Genomic DNA, 23890 nt, shown 5'->3' with positions numbered 1-23890 from the left:
CCTAATCCTAACCCTAATCCTAGTTCGCCCTAACCCTAATTCTAACCCTAGCCCGAGTCCTATCCCTAGCGCAACCCTAACCCAACCCTAACGGAAAACTGAAAAAAAATATATATATTTTCTTTATTTCGTTATGTTGCCCTAACTAAGGGGGTGATAAACAGGGGGATTATGTACCATTTTGTTTATTTTGATCACGATGATAGTTTATCATCGTGATCAAAATGAATGAATGGAATCTGCCAGCCGGAGCCTGCAGATTCCCGGCGGGCGCACTGTGCATGCACCCGACGTCGGCGGGACGCAGGACCACCGGGAGGGGACAGAGGACCACGGAGAGGTACCGGGGGGGGATCGGGGACCCTCTTTCTCTCTCCTCTGATGTGCGATCACATCAGAGGAAAGAGAAATTTAATGCACAATCGCGGCTTTTTTTTGCTGTCGCCGTTATAGGGTTAATAACGGCGATCGCAAAAGCGGGGACGGTAAAAACCGACCGATTCATGTTCTCTGGGGTCTCGGCTACCCCTGGCAGCCGAGACCCCAGAGAAAATCCGACACCGGGGGGCGCTATTCACTTTCTCCACAGTGCCATGAATTAGCGGCGCTGTGGTTTTAGTACCCTTAATTACCGCCGTTAAAAGGCGTATCGGCAGTCGCTAAGGGGTTACATTTTTGTGGAAATTCAAAGACTGAAAAGTGGGGCGTGCAATATTATTCGGCCCCTTTAACTTAATACTTTGTTGCGCCACCGTTTGCTGATTACAGCTGAAAGTCGCTTGGGGTATGTCTCTATCAGTTTTGTACATCGAGAGACTGAAATTCTTGCCCATTCTTCCTTGGCAAACAGCTCGAGCTCAGTGAGGTTTAATGGAGATCATTTGTGAACAGCAGTTTTCAGCTCTTTCCACATATTCTCAATTGGATTCAGGTCTGGAATTTGACTTGGCCATTCTAACACCTGGATACGTTTATTTGTGAACCATTCCATTGTAGATTTTGCTTTATGTTTGGGATCATTGTCTTGTTGGAAGACAAATCTCCGTCCCAGTCTCAGGTCTTTTGCAGACTCCAACAGGTTTTCTTCAAGAATGGTCCTGTATTTCGCTCCATCCATCTTCCCATCAATTTTAACCATCTTCCCTGTCTCTGTTGAAGAAAAGCAGGCCCATACCATGATGCTGCCACCACCATGTTTGACAGTGGGGATGGTGTGTTCAGGGTGATGAGCTGTGTTGCCTTTATGCCAAACATATCGTTTGGCTTTGTTGCCAAAAAGTTTGAGTTTGGTTTCATCTGACCAGAGCACATTCTTCCACATGTTTGGTGTGTATCACAGGTGACTTGTTGCAAACTTTAACCCCTTCACCCCCAAGGGTGGTTTGCACGTTCATGACCGGGCCAATTTTTACAATTCTGACCACTGTACCTTTATGAGGTCATAACTCTGGAATGCTTCCATGGATCCCGGTGATTCTGACATTGTTTTCTCGTGACATATTGTACTTCATGTTAGTGGTAAAATTTCATTCAAATAACTTGCGTTTATTTGTGAGAAAAACGGAAATTTGGCGAAAATTTTGAAAATTTCGCAATTTTCCAACTTTGAATTTTTTTGCCCTTAAATCACAGAGATACGGCACACAAAAAACTTGATAACCAACATTTCCCACATGTTTACTTTACATCAGCACAATTTTGGAACCAAAATTTTTTTTTGTTAGGAAGTTATAAGGGTTAAAAGTTGACCAGCGATTTCTCATTTTTACAACACCATTTTATTTTTAGGACCACATCACATTTGAAGCCACTTTGAGAGGTCTATATGATAGAAAATACCCAAAAGTGACACCATTCTAAAAACTGCACCCCTTAAGGTGCTCAAAACCACATTCAAGAAGTTTATTAACCCTTTAGGTGCGTCACAGGAATTTTTTTGAATATTTAAAAAAAAATGAACATCTAACTTTTTTTCATAAAAAAAATACTTCAGGTTCAATTTTTTTTATTTTACCAAGGGTAACAGGAGAAATTGAACTGCAAAAGTTATTGTGCAATTTGTCCTGAGTACGCAGATACTTGATATGTGGGGGGGAACGACTGTTTCGACGCATGGCAGAGATCAGAATGGAAGGAGCGCCGTTTGACTTTTTCAATGCAAAATTGGCTGGAATTCAGATTGGACGCCATGTCACGTTTGGAGAGTCCCTGATGTACCTAAACAGTGGAAACCCCCTACAAGTGACCCCATTTTGGAAACTAGACCCCCCAAGGAACTTATCTAGATATGTGGTGAGAACTTTGAACCCACAAGGGCTTTACAGAAGTTTATAACGTACAGCGGTACAATTAAAAAATCATATTTTTTCCACAAAAATGATCTTTTCACCCCAATTTTTATTTTCCCAAGGGTAACAGGACCCTAAAAGTTATTGTGCAATTTGTCCTGAGTACGCTGATACCCCACATGTGGGGGTAAACCACTATTTGGGCGCATGGCAGAGCTCGGAAGGGAAGCAGCGCCATTTGACGTTTTTGGCTGGAATTGAGATCGGACACCATGTCGCGTTTGGAAAACTCCTGATGTACCAAAACAGTGGAACCCCCCCACAAATGACACCATTTTGGAAACTAGACCCCCTAAGGAACTTATCTAGATGTGTGGTGAGCACTTTGACCCCCCCAGTGCTTCACAGAAGTTTACAACGCCCGGGCGTGAAAATAAAAAATTCGTATTTTTTCCACAAACATGATCTTTTAGTCACCATTTTTTTGTTTTCCCAAGGGTACCAGGAGAAATTGGACCCCAAAAGTTGTTGTCCAATTTGTCCTGAGTATGCTGATACCCCATATGTGGGAGAAAACTACTGTATGGGCACACGTCGGGGCTCGGAAGGGAAGTAGTGACGTTTTGGAATGCAGACTTTGATGGAATGGTCTGCGGGTGTCATGTTGCCTTTGGAGAGCCCCTAATGTACCTAAACAGTGGAAACCCCCCACAAATGACACCATTTTGTAAACTAGACCCCCCAAGGAACTTATCTAGATGTGCGGTGAGCACTTTGAACCCCCCAGTGCTTCACAGAAGTTTACAACGCCCGGGCGTGAAAATAAAAAATTCGTATTTTTTCCACAAACATGATCTTTTAGTCACCATTTTTTTATTCTCCCAAGGGTACCAGGAGAAATTGGACCCCAAAAGTTGTTGTCCAATTTGTCCTGAGTATGCTGATACCCCATATGTGGGAGAAAACTACTGTATGGACACACGTCGGGGCTCGGAAGGGAAGCAGTGACGTTTTGGAATGCAGACTTTGATGGAATGGTCTGCGGGTGTCATGTGCGTTTGGAGAGCGCCTGATGTACCTAAACTATTGAAACTCCCCACAAGTGACCCCATTTTGGACACTAGACCCCCGACGGAACTTATCTAGATGTGTGGTGAGCACTTTGAACCACCAAGTGCTTCACAGAAGTTTATAACACTCGGACGTGAAAATAAAAAAATCATTTTTTTCCACAAAAATAATATTTTTGCCCCCAATTTTTTATTTTCCTAAGGGTAACAGGAGAAATTGGACCCCAAAAATTGTTTTGCAATTTGTCCTGAGTAGGCTGATACCCTACATGTGGGGGTAAAACACTGTTTGGGCGCATAGCAGAGCTTGGAAGGGAAGGAGCACCATTTGACTTCTTCAACTCAGAATTGGCTGGAATTGAGATCAGACGCCATGTTGCATTTGGAGAGCCCCTGATGTGCCCAAACAGTGGAAACCCCCAATTCTAACTCCAACCCGAACCCCAACACGCCCCTAACCCTACCCCTACCCTAACCCTACCCCAACACACCCCTAGCCCTAACCCTAGCCCTAATGGAAAAATGGAAATAAATACATTTTTTTTATTTTATTATTTTTCCCTAACTAAGGGGGTGATAACGGGGGGTTTGATTTACTATTTATGGTGGGTTTTGTTTGGCGGCTGTTGCACGCTAAAAGACGCTTTTTATTGTAAAAATAGTTTTTGCATCACCACATATTGAGAGCTCTAATTTTTCCGTATTTTGACCCACCGAGTCATGTGAGGTCTTATTTTTTGCGGGACGAGTTGACGTTTTTATTGGTACCATTTTCGGGCACGTGAAATTTTTTGATCGCTTTTTATTCCGATTTTTGGGACGCAGAATGAACAAAAACCAGCGTTTCATGAATTTATTTTGGGGGGGTGCGTTTACACCGTTCCACGTGCGGTAAAATTGATAAAGCGGTTTTATTCTTCGGGTCAGTACGGTTACAGCGATACCTCATTTAGGTCTTTTTTTATGTTTTTGTCGGTTTTATGCAATGAAAACTATTTTATATAAAAAATAATTATTTTTGCATCGCTTTATTCAGCGAGCTATAACTTTTTTATTTTTTCGCTGATGATGCTGTGTGGCGGCTCGTTTTTTGCGGGACAAGATGACGTTTTCAGCGGTACCATGGATATTTATATGCGTCTTTTTGATCGCGCGTTATTACACTTTTTGTTTGGCGGTATGATAAATCATTATTTTTTGCTTCGTTTTTTATTATTTTTTTAAGGGGTTCGCTAAAGGGGTTAACTAATGGGACAGTTTTATAGGGCGGGTCGTTATGGACGCGGCAATACCTAATATGTGTACATTTATTGTTTTGTTTTTTTTTTATTTCCAAAAAATGGATTTATTGGGGGAATATTTTTTTTTTTCTAATATATTTGGCGATTTTTTTTTTAAATTATTTTTAACTTTTTTTTATTTTTTTTTTTACTTTATTAAATAGTCCCAGGTGGGACATCACTGTCCTGTGACAGATCGCTGATCTGTCACATCACAGATCACTGTGACAGATCAGCGATCTGACACAGGCACTGCAGAAGGCTTCCTCATGCCTGCGCTTTGCAGGCACTGAGGAAGCCAGCTTCCTGCAGGCCCCCGAAAGCCCCCGTCGCCATCTTGGATTCGGGGGCCTGGAGGAAAGGAGTCCCCCGCAGCAGCACTGCACATTGCGCTGCCGTGGGGGGCTCAGGGAAGCACGGAGGGAGCCCCCTCCCTGCCGATGCTTCCCTTTAACCCCCGGTACACCGCGATCGTGTTTGATCGCGGTGTGCAAGGGGTTAACGTGTCGGGGCGGTCCGTGACCGCCCCTGACACATTGTGCTGGGTGTCAGCTGTGATAATCAGCTGACACCCGGCCGCGATCAGCGGCGCTCACCACGTGGGCGCCGCTGATCGCGCCGACGTACTATCCCGTCCATGGGCATAGGGGCCCAGGTCCCATGGACGGGATAGTACGTCGGATGGCAGAAAGGGGTTAAACAACACTTTTTATGGATATCTTTGAGAAATGGATTTAGTCTTGCCACTCTTCCATAAAGGCCAGATTTGTGCAGTGTACGACTGATTGTTGTCCTATGGACAGACTGTCCCACCTCAGCTGTAGATCTCTGCAGTTCATCCAGAGTGATCATGGGCCTCTTGGCTGCATCTCTGATCAGTCTTCTCCTTGTTTGAGATGAAAGTTTAGAGGGACGGCCAGGTCTTGGTAGATTTGCAGTGGTATGAGACTCCTTCCATTTCAATATGATCGCTTGCAGTGCTCCATGGGATGTTTAAAGTTTTGCAAATCATTTTGTATCCAAATCCAGATTTAAACTTCACAACAGTATCACGGACCTGCCTGTTGTGTTCCTTGGTCTTCATGATGCTCTCTGTGCATTAAACAGAACCCTGAGACTATCACAAAGCAGGTGCATTTATACGGAGACTTGATTACACACAGGTGAATTATATTTATCATCATTAGTCATTTAGGACAACATTGGATCATTCAGAGATCCACAATGAACTTCTGGAGTGAGTTTGCTGCACTGAAAGTAAAGGGGCCGAATAATATTGCACGCCTGACTTTTCAGTTTTTGAATTTCCTCAAAAATTTTAAATAACCAATAAATTTCATTCAACTTCACAATTGTGTCCCACTTGTTGATTCTTCACCAAAAATTTACATTTGGTATCTTTATGTTTGAAGCATGATATGTGGGAAAAGGTTGAAAAGTTCCAGGGGACCGAATACTTTCGCAAGGCACTGTATCACCTGTGCAGGTACTGCAATTATCACCTGGGCCATACTAAGGAAATCCTGAAAACATGAACCGTTGGTGGCTCTTGAGGACTAGAGTTGGGGAACACTGCACTAGAAGAACAGTCTTAAGAGATCGGATCTTAAGGGAAGTGGATTTCAAGGGCTCAAAGGGAGCACTAGTTAGGGCTGATAATACTAAATTCAGATCCCATGGTGGTAATTACTGGCTGGAATTGGGCCTAGATCTAGTGGAGACTCTAGTAAATCTGGTTACCCAAGGATTACCGTCACATCAGGATTATACAGGGATCCTAATGCAGCCACCTAAACCTTTAAGAGTGTTAGTAGCAAGGCCCCATTTTAATCCCTTTTGTAAAATTTTAAGGATGGCTGTGATTGGAACTCTCTCCTGTGCTCTCGCCCCTGAGGTGGACAAAAATTGCTTCATTGTTTTCCTATAGGCCCTAGTAGTGACGAGTTTTCTACTTTGGAATAGCATAGTACAGTAGTCAAATTTGGTGTAAAACCTCTGAACCTCAACAGCGTCCTCTTAAATTCCATGCTGTCAAGTGTAAACTTGCTGTCTGAGGATGATGTACTGGCCCCTGCGAGAGAAGATTCGGAACCTCTAGCAGCACCCAAGGGTTGGTGATGAACATCATCCTCAGCCAGGAGAACCATGTTCTTTTTGACCAGAAGGGGGCTTTCAGGATTACCCCTTGCCCTGTCCTCTCCGATTTTTCTTAGGACTGCCGGAATCAAGATAACTGGAGGGAAGGCATATGTCAGAGAATGATTCCAAGAGATCATGGAGTCCAGAGTTCGACAATTTCCCATGGAATCTATCAAGCAAAAGGTCTCCAACCTTTTGTTCCATTCGCCCTGTTTTAACTGGGTCTGGCTCAAGAAATCTGCATTGTAATTCTCTATCCCCTTATGTGGAGGGCTGACAGGGAAAGGTAATTGGTCTCTGCCATTCGGAAAAACTGTGCTGTTATGTCCATCAAGGGACAAGACCTAGATACGCCCTGATGGCTCAGATAGGCTACCACTACCTGGTTGGCCGAAAATACCCTTACATGCTGACCCTGGAGATAATCTAAGAACTCTACCAGAGCCTGTCTGACTGCTACCAGTTCTTTCCTGCAAAACTGGGAGAACAAGGAGTAAAGAGAATCTGCTTAAAGGATGTACAAAAATATTTTATTATATTTACATCATAACACAGTACATAAATCAATACAATAGTAGTAACAGAGACAAAGGATTTATGAAAGAAGGACTCAGAGTAAGTCTGAGGTCAACACGTAAAATATAAAGATCAGGGAATCACATTCCTAAATTCAAGCAAAAGGGTTTATATCCCAAAAAGATGAAAATGTAACAATCCCTAATGATGATAAATATAGCCGCATAAGGTTAGATTTGAGAATGGGTATCACCAAAATATCCAAAAATAAAAAGGGATAAACCTCTAATCAATATGTAACTCAGCTAAGTGCTGTAGGAGTGCTCATTACTAGTGATGAGTATACTCGTTGCTCAGGTTTTCCCGAGCACGCTCGGGTGTCTGAGTATTTTGGTATCCTCAAAAATTTAGTTTGTGTTGACGCAGCTGCATGATTTGTGGCTGCTGGACAGGCTGAATACATGTGAGGAATGCCTGTTAGGGAATCCCCACATATATTCAGGCTGTCTAGCAGCTGCAAATCATGCAGATGCTTCGACAAACTAAATCTCCGAGCACGCCAAAATACTCGGAGGACACCCGATCATGCTCGGGAAAACCTGAGCAACGAGTATAGTCTCTCATCACTACTCCTTACCCACGAGAATCTCCTTGGGACACAAGACCACAGAGCCCCAACGCACGTTTCATGTGGGCCGTGACAGTGTATGTGTATCTACCACTTTATATTTACCTATCAGATGTGTTAATCAGGACATAATTGGTGGTGCAAGCGCACATGACGCGAGCGCCAGAAGTTGTATCACACACCCAGCTTCCATGCAACGTGAGGAGCTAGAGTCACCACTGTGGCAACCGTGGAGCCGCACGTGCCTCCCACCAAGCGCTGTAAGTGATGATCCGGAACGCAAGCGTCACGGTTATGTGCACATGTCCATCTCAGAGAAGGTATCGCAGGATCAATAATGACACAAACAAGTCCTCTAAGCTGTGTGGCGGATCCATTTGGTTAGCCATACATAAGCATAAACCCATAAAGAAAGGCCTAGCAAAAGTGGCACTCCCAACATATATGTATACCAATGGAAAAAATAAATAAGTATATACCATAAAATAGATTATTCTAATATGATTCAACAAAAATTAACATTAAAAAGTTTAAAAATGTGGGGACATAATTGGCAAAAAAAAACAAAAGCAACAAAGCTCCCAAAAATATTTACAATAGCTAGTGCTATGGAAAATTCACCAAAAAAATATCAGAAAGTTATTGCATCATAAAAAAAAAATTTTGGGGGAAAATTTTTTTAAAAAACCGATTTAAAAGAGGTACTTATTTATTTAAAAAATATTTTTCGATGTGAGTAAAGAACAGAATAAATATATAATAGTTGTAGGCAAAACATGCCTTACATAAAAATAGGAGCAAGTAAATAAAAATCAGATATTCCGGTCACATGGGTGAAATAAATTATAGCAGCAGCCGCAGATACAAATAAATAGCATAGGAATAGTAACTGAGTGAACCAATTCAATAAGAAACACTGTCAATATATTAAATTGAGATCAACTAAAACATAACTTAGAGGTAAGTAAAAGAAAATTCTCAGCAAATATCTTTTCAATTAGCATTAGCAGCAGGTAAATCCATGAAGTGCGGTGCACAGATAGCTATTAGCAAATATGGCAGTGAAGAACTTATACATAAAACACAGTGAAGCGGTATCAGAAAGTGCTGAAGTGGTGAACTAACCTTGGGAGGAGAGTTGCAGCGGTTAAGAAGTGGGGTTATGACTAAGAACATTTTTGTTCGAAACGCGTAATCCCCTGGATTTACAATTTTAACAGTATGCATTGCAATAAAGATGAAGTTTTAACGTCTATTCCACAATCTGATTTGGATGTTTGTTGCTGGAACTTTTTTGTTTTATCTAAATACTTAGACCCATGATGGACAGCAAGATATAGAAATCTTAGGGACATCCTGGTGAACAGCTACTATATAGCGAAGCCTCTGGACTGCTTTGGGACAGGGAAACCCAAGACTTGGCTTCTACCCATGAGGAGGTTGCCTGGCCTGCAGCAACCTGGTGAGGGCCACCTCGTTCACCTCAGCAGATGGCTCCCGTGAGTTTAAGATCAGGGATCATATTGCGTGCATTACAGCGCACGTGGTATGCTATGCTAAATGCACATGTAATCTGATCCATGGATAAGGGACTTGCATCACGAGAGCTACGGGTAAGAACATGCAAACATGAGAGGGACATCATAGTAGCCCATGAAGTGTCTAAAAATCTCTTCCAAGGCTTTTCAGAGATATGCATAATTGTAATCCTAAAGATCTTAGGATATGTGGCATTGATAGGTTCTGCACTGGGATAAGAGGGGGTGATAAGTAAGTGCATACTGGCTCAAAGGGAATGCAGATGGATTGCAGTTCTGGGCATCAGTTTACTGTATGGCCGGAATGAGCAACTTAGGAGAAAAAGCTATCTATAGTTATATATGTCTGGATTTGGTTTTCAATGTGTGTTCTGGCTTTGTTTCATCTATTAATTTTAACCTCTTGTTTGTAGCTATATGTGATTGGTCTTTGACTGACTCATTACCACTGACACATATCTTTCAATATTGGATCAATATTTTCTACTGTACAGACCACCTATACTTACAGTGAGCATGTTATCTACCAACTATTCCTTCTGTGTTATAACATTCAGCAGCAGGAAGATCATTTTCTAGGAAGCCATGTTATAACAAAGTATGAAGCATACATGGACTTATAGAAGTTTATCGTCTCCATGAATTGTGATACCATCGAGTCAGTGTCACCTTATTATTCACTCAGCTGGTTATGATACTTACCTTGTACTTTGTGAGAAAACTGGTTTACTCTATAACTTCACTATTTTTATTCTGTTTTCATTATTTACCTTTTATCACTTGCATTATCCTGTATCATATGGATTTACTTGATATGATTATGTTAATTTATATATTGCACAGACTTATGTTTCAATGCCTTGTATCTTTTCATGCTGAATACTAGTATATGCACATATTTTCTTTATTTGCACTGTTTACTTTATGGTCCCCGGTTAACCTGTTATGCATATGTATGTGTACCAATGGAAAAAATAAAGCATATACCATAAAATAGATAATTTTTATTGAATCACATTAGAATAAACATTAAAAAGTTTTAAAATGTGGGCACATAATTAGAAAAAAAAAACAAAGGCAACAAAGCTTACACTAGCTAGTGCTATGGAAAATTCACCAAAAAAATACCAGAAATTTATTGCATCATAAGAAAAAATTTGGGGGGAATTTTTTTTTTTAAATAATTTAAGAGGAACTTACATCGCAAAAAAATATTTTTTTAAATGAGTAAAGATCAGAATAAATACATAAGTAATAGTTGTAGGCAAAATGCCTTACATGAAAACAATCTGATTTGGATGTTTGATGCTGGAATTTTTTTGTTTGATTACTACAGCCGCTTTTTCCGAGCACCATCCTGGAGTCCACACCCAATTCCACAGGAATTTATCCAATGGTGAGCTGAATACCTTTTTTATTCTTCTATGTATTTAAATAGTATATGGTACGTTCTAAAGGGGGACGCACACATAGCGATATCGCTAGCAATATCGCTAAAGTGTCACCGATTTTGTGACTCAGCAGCGATATCGCTACATGTGATACTTACCTCCGAACGGCTCCCCCGCTGATTATCGCTGATCGCGCGAGATCGTCCTGGGCCGTTTCTCATCGGCGGCTTCCTGCTGGCACCGATGAGCGACGCGTGGACGCGGGCGGAGGACTTCATCATCGCCGTGTCTGACAGGTAACGACCGCTGCTGCGACGCTGCATCGCTGGTGAGATCTGCCTGTTTGGCAGCTCACTAGCGACCATTTAGCGATGTACCAGCGATCCTGACCGGGTCGTATCGTTGTCGGGAATGCATCGTTGTTGGGATCGCTGGTGCATTGCTAAATGTAATGGGGCCCTAAGTATGGACCAATGTTTGGACAAGATTGCTCGCATATTACCCCATTGTGCATTGAGGTAAACCTGGTCACAGCCTGATAGACTTTTTAGTGGCATTTCTAGAGGAACGGTAAGGCTGATTACAGGAGAGCAGGGAATTTCTCGTTTTTTTGGCCCATTCAGATTCTTATCACTTCTCCTACTGTACCCACGTTCTAGGAATCTCTCCACATCATGGGCATGCGTTTCAGACCCTGTGGTCATTAGTCATTGCCTAAAGACCGCAGGGTCTGAAATGTGACTGCCGATGTGTGCAACCCCCTTGGGGACTCGTGACTCTTTATGCCGATTGTGATATTTTTTAATTAATTACAATAAAATACACTTTTATGAGATACCTGGAGCTTGACTCTTTCGCCTTCAACGATTGGTTTTCCTACTGCACCGCTGAATTGTCAGTGCCTCGGGTCCCTTTCTACATTTGGGTGAGCTGACAATTCCTTTTTTCTTTACTTTCCTGCTCTGCTGGGTAGATCTGCTACTGGAACATCAACTCCACATGGAGGAAAGCTTCATGCTGCCCAACTCTTTCCTTGGTCTCCTAGGTTATTGCTGCTGCAGTGATACACCCTCCAGGACCTCCATTCCTACAGGGGATCACCTATGCTGCTGGGAGCATCTTACCACACTCCCCTTTTGAACGCAAGCAGCCTTGGCGCATCCCCTGTATAAAAATGATTATTATTCCTGTTTCATCACAAGTTACTACCCGCTAGCCGTGTCATCAGGGAGCGATTTCAGCGCATCCCCGCGCATGCGTAGAGATGGACAACTGGAAGGCGGCAGCGGAGCATGGTGCGGTGGCTGCACGCCTCCCTCACACCCTGAAAGGCCCATGTGGTGGCGGCTTCAGGACACCGCACCAGCTGAGGCAAGGGCACACCCGATGCCTGTATACGGTCTTGTCAGGCCTGGATGGGTCCATAATTTCTTCAGTCTTTTCTTCAGGTACACACCCACAACTGAAGGTTCCCCGTCAAGGACAGGAAACCAACTGATGCAAGGGAGAGGTACTGCCCTTTTTATCTGTAGGTTTCCTGTCCTTGAAGAGCAGATCCCCTCTCTTCATTGTGCGGTCATGGGGAAGGAGAAATAATGGATCGCATATAAAACATCCGATTTTTATGTTAATTTACATGAGCATTTATTATTTATTTATATAGCACCATTGATTCCATGGTGCTGTACATTTAGTTTCTTATGTTAAAGATTTCTGCATGATTTTTTTTTTTTTTATACACTTGTGTGAACCAGGCCTAATAAAGACTCCAAATAAAATGCAAACATAAGTACACTTTTAGGTCAGACTCTAGACACTAAGAACTAAAACCCTCCCAAAATATATATTTTTTTACTAACTTATATAGCACCATTGATTCATGGCACTTTACAGACATTATCAATCACCATCCCCATTGGGACTCAATCTAATTTCCCTCAGTATGTCTGTGGAGTGTGAGAGGAAACTGGAGACCACAGAGGAAATGTACGCAAACACAAGGAGAACATACAAACTCCTGGCAGAATTTGTCCTTGGCGGATTTAAATACCTCAGCACAGCACAAAAAAAAAAACACAGACCCCACTAGAAAGAACAGGCTGCCTTACATCACAGACTATAAGGCTTCCTCTAGAACTGAGACCATAGGTCTTTATTAACCCCTTCACGACCTTTGACATTCATGTACAACTGTCATGTCCTTACCTTTGATGCGACCTTGGCGTGCGAGCCCGCATGTTTTCCAGCTGTTGATGGCTGATTTAATCTCCCCTCATGTGGCTTTAACAGATGCGGGTGGGGTGGAGCTGAGCGCTGCATGTGGCTACTAACCTGTTAAATGTTGCTGTCAATCTCTGACAGCAGCATTTAACGCATGCCATCAGGGAGCGCATCATTCCATGCGATGGGTTGCCATGAAAGCCGTAGGTCTGCTGAAGACCTCTGTGCTTATGACAATTCTCCTGTGAAAGCCAGCCTTGTAGCTAGCGTTCATTGTGATTTTCTCTCTACATAGCAGTGAATGCTGATGCACGGCTATGTATAGCACAAGCGATTAGACAATCGCAGCGTTGGGTCCCACCTAAAGGGACTAGAAAATACAGTGTAAGACCAGGATTTATATTTTATCTACCCTGACATATTTTAGCTTCTTTCTACATCCCATTGCTTCTAGGAAAGACTAGAAGCAATGGGATGAAACTGAATGGGAGGAGACAGATTAGATATTAGAAAAAACTTTTTGACAGAGTGATCAATGAGTGGAACAGGCTGCCACGAGAGGTGGTGAGCTCTCCTTCAATAGAAGTCTTCAAACAGAGGCAGGACAGACATCTGTCTGGGATGATTTAGAGAATCCTGCTTTAAGCAGGGGGTTGGACCAGATGGCCCAGGAGGTCCCTTCCAACTCTACGATTCTATGTATTTCTTTCCTTCCTAGATGAAGTCCATGATCAGATAAGGGGGCTCTAGAAAGCCTTTGTGTAAAGACTAGTGATGAGCGAGTATACTCGTTGCTCGGGTTTTTCCGAGCATGCTCGGGTGTCCTCCGAGTATTTTGGTGTGCTCGGAGATTTAGTTTGTGTAGATGCAGCTGCATGATTTGCGGCTGCTAGACAGCCTGCATACATGTGTGGATTGCCTGTTTGATAGGGAATCCCCACATGCATTCAGGCTGTTTAGCAGCCGCAAATCATGCAGCCGCTTCGACACAATCTCCGAGCACATCAAAATACTCGAAGGACACCCGAGCAACAAGAATACTCACTCATCACTAGTAAAGACAAGAAAAAAAAAAAAAAAAAAAAAATCAGAGAAACTAAACTTAGGGGCTAGTATGACCCCTAGACCACAAGCTGGGTGTCAACAGTGTTAACTTAGCCAAATAGAAGTATATTAATGCTAGCACATATTTACAGATAACATGAGCCAATTATATTGTTACAATGCATACTAATAACCTATATAAGATGATGTTATGGGGTAATAAAAGATCTGCTTTGATTCTTAATGTATTAGAGTGGCTCTTCCATGCACGTATTTGAATTTTACAATTTTATTTGGAGCAGGCACAACGTCTCAGAACGTTCCACATTATGTGGCAACGACAACAGTAAAGATTTTAAAAATAAAAATATACAAGTGTTCAAATAATCCCCTTTTACACCGTTAAAAATATAAAAAAAAAAACCCACATATTTGGTATTGCAGCATTCATGAAAGTCCAATCAAAACATAATCCAATTGGTAAACAGCTTAATGGGAAAAAAAAAGAAAATACGGCGGAATTACATTTTTGAGGTCAGGAATATTGCAAAAAGAGGCACCCAAAACATTACATATACCCCAAAATGGGCATCAGTAAAAACATCAACTTAGGGTGCAAAAAATAAGCCCTCACCCAGCACCAGCCAAGAAAAAAATCCTATTTTTTTTATCCTAGTCTCCGCAAGATACATTTTACCCGTAGTGTATTGGACGCGGTGATTCCGCCCTGTTCAGAGATCACCTGCGGATTCACCTGTGTTCAAAAGCCGGCAGCACTGCAGAAGGGGCGGGCATGTAATTCCTGGCCGTGGGGACCCAGCCTAACAACTCTGATCTATCGGAGGCCCCACACTACTCAGAGACCCCTCTACACGAACACTGGATGCGCACGGACCCCTCATACCAGAACTCTTCCTTATTGCTGTCAATCCTCACTATAAGGCTATGTGCACACGCTGCGGATTCCCCTGCGGGTTATTCCGCGCGGATCCGCATGTAAAGTGACCTGCAGTTTATCTGCGGATTAGCCCCTCTACTATGGTAAAGGTGTGAAACCGCTGCGGAATCCGCACAAAGAATTGACATGCTGCGGTTTGTAAACCGCAGCAAAACCGCACAGGAAAAACGCAGCGTGAGAACAGCGGATTTGAAATGCCATAGGCTAACATGGTACTGTGCCATGTCTGCGGAACTGCTGCGTTTCTGCAGGGCCAAAAACGCTGCGCAAACGCAGCAGAATCTGCAACGTGTGCACATAGCCTAACACTCCGCAGACCCCACCATGTACATGCCCCTGCCATGTTATACTCAGAAGTATCTTCCCTAGAAGCCCACTATAGAAATTCCAGGCCACACACAGACCACCTCCACTCTACACCCTGCATTTTGTACAGCCCGCAGATCCCAACTCCTAGTTTCTGAACGGCACGGACCCCCTGAGACCCCATCCTTTTACACACTGCAGACCCCGGCCCTTCATCATCTCAGCTGGAGCACTGAACGCGCAGTCTTTGGCTGTGCCCGCGTACGTTGCCGTGCTCGTACTCAAGGCCCGCGCTCACATGACGGCCAGCCTGCTCTACTGACCGTGCGCCTGAAGGCGATCACGTGACGGCCTCGGCACGTTACAGAGTGACGTCATAACCACAAGCCGCACTCTAGCATTTCCTTCACACGTGGTCTTTTCCCACCCAGAACAACACTGCGCTTCCTGATCACTAGCTCCTCCCACCCAGGAGTCCGGTCACGTGAGTGTGACGTCGCCGAAGGTCCTTTTAGCCCACTAGGATTTAACATCTACTGGAGAGAACGGTGTGTACCGGGGGCAGGAGGATGCATGTGGGGTTTATGGAGCCTTGCCTTACCCGCTTCATGCTCAGGGCACAGCAGTGAACGGTGTGCAGCTCCACAGTCAGACCCTGGCCAATGACCTCTAAGGAACGGCTATGAATGGGAGCACGGAGTAACCCTGCCTCTGTCATTGACTGTGCAAAATGGCGCGCAAGAAGAGGGGGCTGATTTGTAAAGCTCTGAAAGTAATGTCGCCCTTAGCACCAATCACAGCGCAGCTTTTGGTCTTCAACTGCTGACTACAAATGAAAGCTGTGCTGTGATTGACTGATGTCTCCCATAGCAACCAATTGCACCACAGCTTTCAGTTTTCAACAGCAGACTAAAATGAAAGCCTTGCTGTGACAGGCTGTGGCCGCCTATAGCAACCAATTGCAGCATAGCTTTCAGTTTTCAACAGCAGACTAAAAATGAATACTGTGCTGTGATTGGTTACTATGGGCATCAGTCTTTCCTTAAGTGCTTGACCTTATTATCCATATGAGTGGTGTGATCTGATAAAACATGTCTGATTCTTTTTTTTCCTTGTGCTGACTGAAGAATATCACAGCATGCACGGTTTGCATCCGGTTTTCGGATCGCACTCGCTCATGCATGTCAGTGAGTACATGGAAAGCATCAGACTGCACTCAGATGACATCTGATTTTCAGACTGACAGAATAGAGAAGATGGAAAAAAAAGTTTTTCTCTTTTCTATAACCGGGCAAATCTGAGAATCCTATATCCTACCCTGCTCAGTGACATTTATATAATTGGCCCAGTTATCTCTGATGTGCGTATACAGTGGTGTGACCTCAGCCTTAGGCCTTCACAAATCGCCCTGCAGATGACTGGGACGGGCCCAGCTGGTCATACATCCGGGACGTGACATGTGCGTCACCTCGCTCCTGACTTACACCACAAATGTCTGTAGATAACGTCATTTGCCTTTCCCCTTCTTGTGACCCTGATTCTGATACTAAAATTGTTGTGCAAATCAGAAAATTAAAGGCAAACACATTGTACTCTACAGACTGCAGATCTGGGCAGTGATGTGTAGCTGACATGTACCCGAAAAGGACCTTCCTACCGTCCACAGCGGGTGATCACTGGCATCGGGCACATGCTGGGGTCAGTGTGTGCTGGCATTTCTGCAGGTTTTATTTTCCAAACTTTTCCAGTTATGGGATGTGCCAAAGATTGCACTATGGCGATGCTTCATCACTGCCGCTTATCGTATTTTTCGGACTATAAGACGCACTTTTTCCCAAAAAAATTTGGGTGCAAAATTATAGTCCGAATGCAGGCTTACCAGGGGGTTGCGGCAGTGGTGTAGCAGCGTCCCTTCATCAGGGCACGGCGGTGGGAAAAGTGTGACAATTCTGAAGCTCGATGTCGGCGGTGAGCAGTATGGAATGCATCATTGGTCTCCCTGCAGCCATCTTCCTGAAGCTGTGAGCCCGTGCGCAGATTTAGATATCGGCTGGGCTTCCCGCGCTCCGTTTTCCTTAGGCTGTGGGCTTCAAGGAAATGGCCGCTGGAGGCCACGCTTGTGCAGATTGAGATCTCGGTGGCCCTCGGCTTCAGGAAAATGGCCGCCGAGAAACCAGTGATGCATTCGGCTCTGCTGACCGTGGATACCGGGCCTCAGCATCGCCACATTTCTGCCTCCAGTATCCTCATGAAGGGACCCTGCTCCATGCAACGCACTCTGCTCTGCCTCACCGCCGACACCGGATCTGCAGCATCACACCGCTGGACTGCAGCATTGCCCCTCTTCTGCCGCCACTGGCTTCCTGATGAAGGGACATGCCTCCTGTGACCCCGCTCTACCACCACAGGCCCTCAGGTAAGATACCTTAAATTCGGACGACAAGATGGACCCTCGTCTTATAAAAATCTTTTATTTTTTGCTATTTTCCACCCCAAAATTTGGGGTGCGTCTTATAGTCCGAAAAATACTGTACTTCTATAACCAAATTCAGACTTACGCATCTCATGGTCCACTTACAAATCATACTCGCTTTCGGGCTGCCAACCCGAACTTGCAATCTAAGGCCACATTCTCACTTTGAGTATTTGGTCAGTATTTTACCTCAGTATTTGTAAGCCAAAACCAGGAGTGGTTGAAAAAGACAGAAATGGTGACGTGTGTCCATTATACTTTTCCTCTGTTCACTCCTAGTTTTGGCTTACAAATACTGATGTAAAATACTGAACTTGTGAATGTGGCCTATCTCAGATACTGGCCAAGATTCCTCATTTGCAATTTTTTTTTAAGTCATTTAAAGTTGTTCATAACAAATTAGAACTCCGGACTTAAACTGAACTTGTCAGCAGGATTTTGCTCAGTAAACTACAGAAAGTGTCAGGTTGGTGCCGTTATACTGATTAAATTGATACCTGGGGTGATGAAATCCATCTTGTGGTTTAATCTTTATTTTCAGTTAATGATATGCTCGTGCTCCGGGGCGACCTGTGGAGGGGGGGTCTTTTATGTGATGCTCTGCTTTCATATTCATCTGTATGGCTTATTAGAGGTCACTGAACCTTCAGTGACCGTCCCCCTATATTTCATACTGCATGGAATATTTTGTGTGTCAAAAAAAAAAATTCATCATGCAGGTGCCTGAGCTGTAGCATGATACGATGGATAATATGCATGTTTTAGTTTAGACATATCATTTTTTTCCAGCAAAAATATCTTAATATGATGCTACTATCAGGGCTGTGGAGTCGGTAAGCCAAACCTGCAACTCCGACTCCGACTCCTCAATTTCTCTTACACCGACTCCGACTCCACGACTCCGACTCCCACACATATTGCTTATATTTAAGTGAAAAATTTATTGTAGTACAATGTGAACCTCAGACATTTAATCATTTTTATGATCCCATAATCAAGATATTTAGATAGAACAGAATATATATTGGTGTACTACCCGGTTTTCATTCTTTTTGGTACAGATACGATATGGATAGACAGATATGGATAAATGGATAGAGCAGATTTCTAATCTGCTTTTGCTATTGAAAACATTATCTATGAGCTCAAAAACCTTTCAGGTGATGCGGTTTTTTAAAAAGATGATCAGCTTTTGCAGCTGAAAAACGTATCCTCAAAAAACACAGGAAAAACGCTGTGTGTGAATGTAGCCTTAGATCACGAATAGAACAGCCATTTATAGGACATTTCATAACTTTCCCAAATTCCTATGAAAAAATATTCAGCACATCCTGCATTGAATTACTGTACCCAATTTATTATATATTTTAGGAGTCGGAGTCGGTCCATTTTATACCGACTCCGACTCCACCAAAATGAGCACCGACTCCGACTCCACGACTCCGACTCCACAGCCCTGGCTACTATGCAGGCACCACCGGCGCCATTTTGCTGGAGAAAAAAAAAATGGCTCCATCAAGATGGCGCCCTCGCAGTAACATCTATTGAACGCGATACATGCTACTGCGCTTGTGTCATTTTGATGAACATTATTTATTTTTTCCCCACAATACTATATGACTGAATCATAAGTAAATATATTGTGCATATTATCCATTGTATCGTGGCACAACTCAGGCGTCGCCCAAGGCACTATTTTGGTGAATGTTAATTTTTTTTTCCCCACACAATATTCTATCCAATATGTAAACTAGGGGGCAGGTCACTGAGGGATCAGAAGCCATTAGTATGAATAGTGAATAGGTAAGCAGAGGACCACATGAAGACCCCCCCCGCACACAGGCCGCCCCGGAGCACGAGCATATTATTAACTGAAAACTGAAAATAAAGATTAAACAACAACCACAAGAGAAACACCCATGATGAACTGTTTTTTTTTAAATAAAGATATGTGAAAAGCCCCAGAGATCAGTCAGAATGTCTTCTTGTTCTTAACCTGTCTGAACTCATTTTAACCATATGAAATAAAGGAGACTTTTTTTTATCCATATCCAGCTGGTCGATCCTTCTTTCTCTTTTTTATCCCCAGAATGAGTAATGTGTACATGTTCTAACTTGGGGGAAAAAAAGGAGCCAAGTAAAGATGGCTGTTCTCTAATACCGTCCTAACGGGGTTGATTGAATGAGATGTCCTATAAATGTCTGTTCTGTTCCTGATCTAAGGATCTCGGCTTTTAGTTGAGATGAATCTGTGCTGCACTTTATGTACGTTTGGGACTCAGGGAAATTGAGGAGTTGGATGTTTGGCTTCCCGAGACTCCACAGTCCTATGAACAAGTAAAATGGGTGTTATACACCAGGATATAAATTGTCGTTATTGGCAGAACTTCTTCCTGCTGGTAACCTAATAGGAAGATCAGATTAACACATATTGTACATATGGAAACTTTGGCTTCTTGCAGGCCAGTAAATTATGGTGATTAGCTGTCGTTTTATATACTGGATCAACTCATGTACAAAGGCCATTAGACATTGCTGATTAACTGGGATTTGCCAGTGTGGACTATGCCTACACTTTATGATCACCAGGGTCTGGGACCAGTGGACTGAAGTGCAGGTTTATCTCTGCATCCCCTGGCACCCACCTCCTTATGACTGCACAGCCAGGAAAGAGTAAGGGGCACAGTGCTATGCTAGTTCTTCCACTTCCTTCCTTGGATTGTGCGAATGCCAGCGGTCATAAAGTGATGGCCAGTAGCCAAACTTGAAATTCTATTGGCCAATTCATCAAAGCTTTTATGTTATATGGGAAGTGATGCAAAAATGTTCCAACTTTTGGCTTTTTTCCCCAAGTTTCACTCAGCTCTGCCAAAATGGGCAGAGGCAGGATGGGAGCGTGGCCATGCATACCCATCAAATTCATGAAAGATGCCAGTGCTTTGTACGCCATAAATGCTACTCCAGTCTCTCAGTGAATTCGTTACGTAGCTCAATTGTGTGCCAGGCTAGTCTTGGTGAATCGGCCCGAGTGCAGAAACGCTCAACTATCACAAATCTATAATAGAATTGACCTCATAAGATCAGGGGACCGTTTCACCTTCCCCAGACTTCAGGGCCTGGGTGCAACTTCAAACCCTGTACTCAGTATAGTTATGCCACTGTTCATGGCATAGCCAAGCAAAATCCTATCACTAGATAAAATAGAATTAGGCTTTAAAATATGCTCTGGACATAGTGTCTAATTTGCTAGAGTATGACAGATACATGTGAAGTAATGTACATAAGTGATATTTGGACAAGTAAAAGCAATGGCTGGATTCAGAGCATGGCAAGTCTAAAGTTGCATTTACTCTGGCCGACCACAGCCATTAAGGCCAATTGGCGGACATTTAGTTGCCAGTTTAGACAGGCCGCCTGCACTTCCATTCCCGCAGAACTATCGGTAATAGATCATTCTGTGCTCGCAGTAAATCATTATGCTGCCGAGAACAGTTTTGCAAAACGCTTGTGGATCATTCTTAGGAACGCTCATTCCCATTTATCGGCCAGTGTAAGTGCAACCTGACAGAGAGTTTCACTGCGTCTTTACACTCCATATTGTGTGCTAATATCGCCCATTGAATGCTCTGGTATCTGTACACAGTGGTGTCCATTGAGTGCAGTATTGGTCCTCCCTGCAGACACCTTGGGTATTCCAGCAGGGGCGTGCTTATTGTCTGCAGACCTGTAGCTTCAGATTCCCACACTTTCCTGTGTAAGGTGCCCTTCAGAGCCTCACCTCTGCCTTCCTCTCTGTTACCTGTGAGTGCATCTAGTTTGGCGTATAATAACTTCATGCAATCTTCTTTTTATTCCAGTGCCTATATATGATCTCCGAGCAAAGCGCCACATATCTTAGACTCTTGGAGAACAAGCCTTCACTACAAAGATGGTAACGTAGTCTTCATGTCCCTCTGTCCATTACTTCATAGCCTGTTTTCCAAGCTTTAGCAATGGTTTCAGCTGTATTGATATTGTTAAAGTTGTTATACTGGTAATCACAGTTATTCATTTGTTTGATCATAACTAAAGAATTTTTGGCTTTTTTTTAAGTTTCAAGGTGTTTTTTACACCTGGTTTATTAGGAAATACTTTCTATTGCAAGTATGCCCTACTTCAGGTTCCTGGTCAGTGTGGCCTCCAGTGTTTCCTCCATAGCGTCAACGCAGAGGCCCCATCATGTCGTCTTTTCTCATTGTATGTTTGTTCAGTATCCGACCCCACATTCACCTGGTGCATGAGACAGGCAGGCAGGTCACACAGGGTAACAGTGACGTGTGTGATCGCAGGAGACCTCGGACTCTCGTGTGACCCTATCCAACGTTTCAGTGGCCATGTGAAGCATTAGGGCCAGTGCTCATGTGCTTCCTTTGGTTTGGTACTGAAATGCTGGGGAGACGTTTATCACAATCATGCTCCCATATTTTAGCTTTGTTACATGAGCCATCAGGTTTTGTTATTTGTAAAGTTGAGCAAATTGATTCTAAGCAAATAGAATCTCCATGAATTTGTAGATTGTAGCAAATCTGAATTTTGGAGAATTTACTTTGTGTAAATTGATTGTTGGCCAGTCAGTCAGTATTTTGCTGGTTTCATATTGACTGGGAAGGGATTAAGAAGCAATATAATATCATGCTCACTTTGCCTCTCACTTGTCCCTGCTGGTCCTCCTTCCAAAGACCCTTTTCCAGTGCTTCTTACGCCCGCTAGGCTTCAGTGCATGTTCTGTAGTCGTTGCCCCATGTGGTCACATAATGACATCATAAAGTGTGTTGAGTCCTACCCAGCGACACGACCGCAGGGGACCAGTGGATTACAATGGCAGTCTGGGGCTTGATGAAGCCATCTATCGCTGTCATCTCAGTCCTGTAAAGCTCAGCCATATGCAACAAAGATTCTCATTGTGACGCCACGTTCACACATTCAGTATTTGGTCAGTACTTACATCAGTATTCATAAGCCAAAACCAGGAGTGGGTGATAAATCCAGAAGTGGTGACGGGTTTCTGTTATACTTTTCCTCTGTAATTCTCCTGATTTTGGCTTACAAATACTGAGGTAAAATACTGACCAAATACTGAACGTGTGACCGGGGCATTATACTGTAGTATTGCTGTAAATAATACAAAAATATATAAAAATTCAAATAATCTCCTTTTTCCACAGTTAAAAAATTAAAGAATGAAAACATATTTAGTATCATTTTGTCCATAAAAATCCAAACTATCAAAATATGGAATTAATTAACTTCCATAGGAAACACCGTGAATGGAAAAAGAATCAAAATGCCAGAATTGCAGTTTTCCTGTCATTTCACTTTCCTAAAAAAATGTAATAATAAGCAATCAGCGCATCGTATACGTGAAACTGGTGTCTACAAAAATGTCAGCTCCTATGCCTATCCTCCAATAGGCATATACGACGGAAAATGATGCACGTCAGAGCACACGGCATGCATCATTATAGTCAATTGCGCCATCGGCTCATATACCTGAAATCCGTTTTTTGCAGGGGTGGGGGGCAGAATGTAAACCCCAAAAGAGCTGTTTAACATAGGAAGAAGGGCCCTTACTCGATGCATTAAAGAAAAATGCTGCAGAGATGTCAGGGATAGGATGAGTAGAAATTTGCTGTGGTATTTTATTAATGCAAACAAATTGGCAAATGTGAACACCGCCTATAGACCCTGCAGGCAGTTTTCTTATTGGTGTCCTATCTGGTCAGGGTGGTATATCAGGCTTGTGCAGTTACAAATCAATGTCTAGTTTCTTCCAGTTACACTTTGAATTGGTAACAGGAGTCAATTAGATGAAATGAGATGAAAAAAGCGACCTGACAGGTCATTGGTATGTGAAGTCGCCATTGTCATGTGTTCAGCTTGTTAATGTAGATGCGGAAAGATAAAAGTGATCAAATCTACACAGAATGTGGTCCTGCTCCATGATCACCTCTTCCCACGCCGCCATGTCTGGGCAGATTAGCTTCCCTATTGTTAATGATA

At 43.1% G+C, this 23890-nt stretch overlaps 1 protein-coding gene and 1 long non-coding RNA gene across 5 annotated transcripts in view; one reads left to right on the top strand and one right to left on the bottom strand.

The window, feature by feature from the left end:
• Positions 1-16320, bottom strand: part of LOC141097661 (uncharacterized) — a 67767-nt gene extending 51447 nt beyond the window's left edge. The window contains exon 1 of the long non-coding RNA XR_012234024.1: positions 15980-16320. This is a non-coding gene — a long non-coding RNA (uncharacterized lncRNA). The remainder of the gene's footprint in view (positions 1-15979) is intronic.
• Positions 15726-23890, top strand: part of TMEM161B (transmembrane protein 161B) — a 58293-nt gene continuing 50128 nt past the window's right edge. Inside the window, exons 1-2 of one of the 4 annotated variants that reach the window (XM_073584696.1) lie at positions 15726-15926; positions 21709-21782. In XM_073584696.1, coding sequence (XP_073440797.1) covers positions 21780-21782 — 3 coding nt within the window. In that variant the 5' untranslated portion in view covers positions 15726-15926; positions 21709-21779. Of the gene's footprint in view, positions 15927-15971; positions 16011-17007; positions 17077-17597; positions 17795-21708; positions 21783-23890 lie in introns of those variants that run through there. The other 3 variants (XM_073584922.1, XM_073584840.1, XM_073584760.1) reach the window with 3 other exon arrangements.

Source organism: Dendrobates tinctorius, unplaced genomic scaffold (assembly GCF_039654945.1).
Source record: "Dendrobates tinctorius isolate UK_male_01 unplaced genomic scaffold, ASM3965494v1 ptg000003l, whole genome shotgun sequence".
Lineage (NCBI taxonomy): Eukaryota > Metazoa > Chordata > Amphibia > Anura > Dendrobatidae > Dendrobates > Dendrobates tinctorius.
The sequence above is the reverse complement of the archived record's forward strand: the minus strand, read 5'-3'. Positions and strand labels throughout refer to the sequence as shown.